Source organism: Myotis brandtii, unplaced genomic scaffold (genome assembly GCF_000412655.1).
Source record: "Myotis brandtii unplaced genomic scaffold, ASM41265v1 scaffold1170, whole genome shotgun sequence".
Taxonomy (NCBI): domain Eukaryota; kingdom Metazoa; phylum Chordata; class Mammalia; order Chiroptera; family Vespertilionidae; genus Myotis; species Myotis brandtii.
Window position 1 is genome coordinate 133331 of NW_005354050.1, and position 4250 is coordinate 137580.

A 4250-nucleotide genomic window follows, 5' to 3' on the forward strand; every position below is an offset into this window, starting at 1 on the left:
ACACTAGTTCAGGATAAGGACAAAGGGAGATACTTACTGACTCGCTGCCACTTGGAGACCCAGCTGTCCTCTGGACTCATCATTGCAATGATTCTAGGAAGGGAAAAGAAAGTCAGCCAGAGCCTCACCTACTGAAGAGAAAGACGGGAGGAACTTTCCCCCTTTACTCTGTTCCCAGCCAGCACAACAGTTCAAGGAGAGGAAGCCCAGAATCCAGGATTGATTGAAACTTTGCTTAGGTTGCTTAGTAAGTTTTGGTTTGGTGCCATGGCTTAGCAAAAGTGACTCCATTTTGGCCTGTTGGTTATTTTATTTATTTAAAATGTTTTTATTGATTTCAGAGAGAGGAAGGGAAAGACAGAAACATCAATGATGAGAATCTTTGATCAGCTGCCTCCTGCAAGCCCTCTACTGGGAGATCAAGCCCGCAACCCAGGCATGTGCCCTGACCAAGAATGGAACCGTGGCCTCCTGGTTCATAGGTTGAAACTCAAGCACTGAACCCCACCAGCCAGGCTGTCCATTTCTTTAATTTTATTTTTTAATATGTTTTTATTGATTTCGGAGAGGGAGAGGGAGAGAGAGAGATAGAAACATTAATGAGAATCATTGATCTGCTGCCTCCTGCACTCCCCCTACTGGGGATCGAGCCCACAACCCAGGCATGTGCCCTGACCAGGATTTTAACCCTGACCTCCTAGTTCATAGGTTGATGCTCAATCACTGAGCCATGCCAGCGGGTTATTTTTTTAAAACAGTGCTAAGAAATTAATGAAGAAACTACCTTAAAAGGAATAAAAAAGGGATGAAGTTGGTCCACCTTGAAGGAACTTTAGCAAGTACAGTGGAACCTCATTTCTTAAACTTAATTCGTTCCAGAAGGGTGTTCGAGAAGCAATTTGTTCGAAAACTGAATCATTTTTCCCCCATTAGAAATAATGTAAATTTGAAGCCTCGTTCCTCGAACATCTCCCATCTCAAACAGTTTGGTTCTCAACCAAGTTGTTCATAGAAAAAAGCTCTCAGTTGTTGACCAAAACTTCAGTTTCTACCTGACAACCCTCTCATGCTGATACCTCAGCAGGACAAAATGTGTCTCAAAGGCTACAAGCAAAGGAGAGAATGCTTTTGTTACTTGTGAAATTGGGGATTAGCACAATTTTAAAACATAAAGAGGCCATCAAGAGTGCTAATATTGCTAAGGGTGTGAAAGTGCTCACAAAACAGCAATCACAGGCAATTGAACAGGTAGAAAAACTGTTGTTGATTGGATAAAGAAAAAGCAATTAGCATGGATTAACTCAATTTACATTATTTCTAAAGGGAAAAAATGATTCAGTTTTTAAACAAATTGCTTCTCAAACAGCCCTCTGGAATGAATTAAGTTCCAGAAATGAGGTTCCACTGTAATCCTTTCCAGACCCCAAATGATTGATTCTGTTTCAACCTTTCTCATACAGTTCATGTCTAATGTATTGTTTAATTTATAAATAAACACTTATTTTCTTAAATTTATAGAACCACCCCCAACTAGCCTTAAAGGAATTTTCCATATATCACTGCCCCCGAAATGCTATCATTGGAGAACTGCTTTTCCTTCATCCAATCAACAAGTTTTTCTATTCAATTGCCTGTGATTGCTGTTGTGTGAACTTTCACACTCAGTTTGTGTGTAAACCCTTAATTGGCCTAAGGCAGAGGTTCTCAACCTGTGGGTCGCGACCCCGTTGGGGGTCCGAACGACCCTTTCACAGGGGTCGCCTAAGGCCATCGGAAAACACATATATAATTACATGTTTTTGTGTTAATCACTATGCTTTAATTATGTTCAATTTGTAACAATGACATTGGGGGTCACCACAACATGAGGAACTGTATTAAAGGGTCGCGGCATTAGGAAGAACCACTGGCCTACGGGCAAAAGAAACCATAGTACCTTCTTTTTTTTTAATATATTTTTTATTGATTTTTTTACAGAGAGGAAGGGAGAGGGATAGAGAGGTAGAAACATCAATGAGAGAGAAACATCGATCAGCTGCCTCCTGCACATCTCCTACTGGGGATGTGCCCGAAACCAAGGTACATGCCCTTGACTGGAATCGAACCTGGGACCCTTCAGTCCACAGGCTGACGCTCTGTCCACTGAGCCAAACCGGTTAGGGCAACATAGTACCTTCTTAAACCCCAAAGAATACTGCCCTCTGGCTCCTACCTTGGGGAAGGAAAATTGAGACCTGGCCACAGGTTTATTTCATTTCCTGTTCTCCCCACTGGACAATTTTGACAAGAAAAACTTATATTTAAAAGTATCAGGCCAAAACCGGTTTGGCTCAGTGGATAGAGCGTCAGCCTGTGGACTGAAAGATCCCAGGTTCGATTCCGGTCAAGGGCATGTACCTGGGTTGCGGGCACATCCCCAGTAGGAGATGTGCAGGAGGCAGCTGATCGATGTTTCTCTCTCATCGATGTTTCTAACTCTCTATCTCTCTCCCTTCCTCTCTGTAAAAATATATAAAAAAATAAAAATAAAATAAAAAAATAAAAGTATCAGCTTTCGGGAAATATTTTACCATCACTGTACCTTCCCTCTTCTTCATTTCCAAAAAGGATCTTCATGCATTCAACGAACATTTATTAAGCATCCATAATCTTCCAGGCCTTGTGCCAGGTCCTGGTGTACAAGATAAACACAATCCCTACACTACCATCAATGAGCTCACAGTCTAATGGAGAAATGGCCAGTGAAAATATAATGGAAGTTGCACAAGTTACTTTAAATTTTCTAGTAGCCATGCTTAAAACAGAAAAGACAAAATGGCAAAACTAATTCCAATAATATATTTCAATTAACCCAATATATTCAAAGTGTTATCACTTTGGCATTTAATTAATATAAAAAATAAGATATTTTACATTATTTTTCCTTGTACTAAATCTTTGAAATCAGTGTATATTTTACACTTAAAGCATATCTCAATTTGCACTAGCCATATTTCATGTGCTCAAAGCCACACATGGCTAGTGGCTACTGTACTGGACAGTGTGTCTCAAATAACTTAGATATGAATCAGAATTATATCAAAAGTCTGCCCCAGCCCTCGCCCGGCGGCTAGGTTGGAGCATCCTCCCGTACCAAAAGGTTTTGGGTTCAATTCCTGGTCAAGGCACATACCTAGATTGCAGGTTCGATCCCCCGTTGGGCGCATAAAGGAGGCAACTGTTCAATGTTTCTCTCTCTCCCTGCCTCTCTAAAAATATCAACAAAAACATATCCTCCAGTGAGGATTAAAAAAAAAAAAGTCTGACCCACATTCACTTGGTAGTGTGGTGCAGGGGTAATGCAGAAGTGAATGAAGAAATCTAAAGGGACTTACCCATCAAAGGAAGAGCTGGTGCAGTCATATACCATCTCTCGGTTACCCTTCATCTGAAGGTATGCATCACAATTGTCACAACCATCATATTCAAACTGGTCTATAGTCTACGAGGGGAGAATTTTAAGAAGATAAGTGAGTGTGAACGAGACCAGAAGAAAAAGCAGCTTTCTCCACACTCTACCTGGTCAAGTATAAGACCCGCCTACACTGGCTGTCCCATCAGGTCCCCCACTCATCACTCCCAGTCCCTAGATTCCATCCTCACATTCCTTCTGCCCTTGCTCCCACCTGTGCTTTTCTATTCCTTTCCCTCGTCTCCTCAAGATCAGGCGCCCTCTCCAGCTACTCCCTCTGCTACTGACCCCACTTCTGACTCCCAGGGTCATTCGGACCCCACAGAAGTTCACTGAAGGTCTGTTAAGGGTCAGGCCTGCGCTAAGAGTTGAGGATTCAAAGGCAGGTAAGACCGCCCGTGCCTGCCTGCAGCTGCCAGATCTCTTCCTCCCGATGTAAACAATGGCCTCCAGCTGCTTCCCACACCCCGTTTCACCCTCTTTCCCCCCGCTTGGTCTCCACAAACCGAACCACCAGGGCCCGACACATACCTTGACCAGCGAACACAACAAACAAGCCCGCAGATGCCGCAGGTCCTTGGGCACCGTCTCCAGAGCCATCCTATCGACAGGAGCAGAACAGCGAAATTCTGCCACAGCAGCCTCCTCCGCTGAATATAAACAGTGAATTACCCAGAATGCCAAGCACTTCCGGTTTCTCAGACGTCCGCTTCCGGTGTAGGAGGTGGCAGGCCCCGCCTCTACCCCCGCCTAAGGAAATGGTTTCTCCCGCCTGGAGGCGGGGCCGGCCGGGAGTCAC

General features: G+C 43.7%; 1 protein-coding gene across 1 annotated transcript in view; it reads right to left on the reverse strand.

Annotated features, from left to right (window-relative positions):
- SUPT4H1 (SPT4 homolog, DSIF elongation factor subunit) overlaps positions 1-4135 on the reverse strand; it is a 5912-nt gene extending 1777 nt beyond the window's left edge. The window contains exons 1-3 of the mRNA XM_005858363.2: positions 3983-4135; positions 3375-3481; positions 38-93 (exon numbers count right to left, since the gene is read on the reverse strand). Coding sequence (XP_005858425.1) covers positions 38-93; positions 3375-3481; positions 3983-4051 — 232 coding nt within the window. The 5' untranslated portion in view covers positions 4052-4135. The remainder of the gene's footprint in view (positions 1-37; positions 94-3374; positions 3482-3982) is intronic.
- Between the last annotated feature and the right edge of the window lie 115 nt (positions 4136-4250).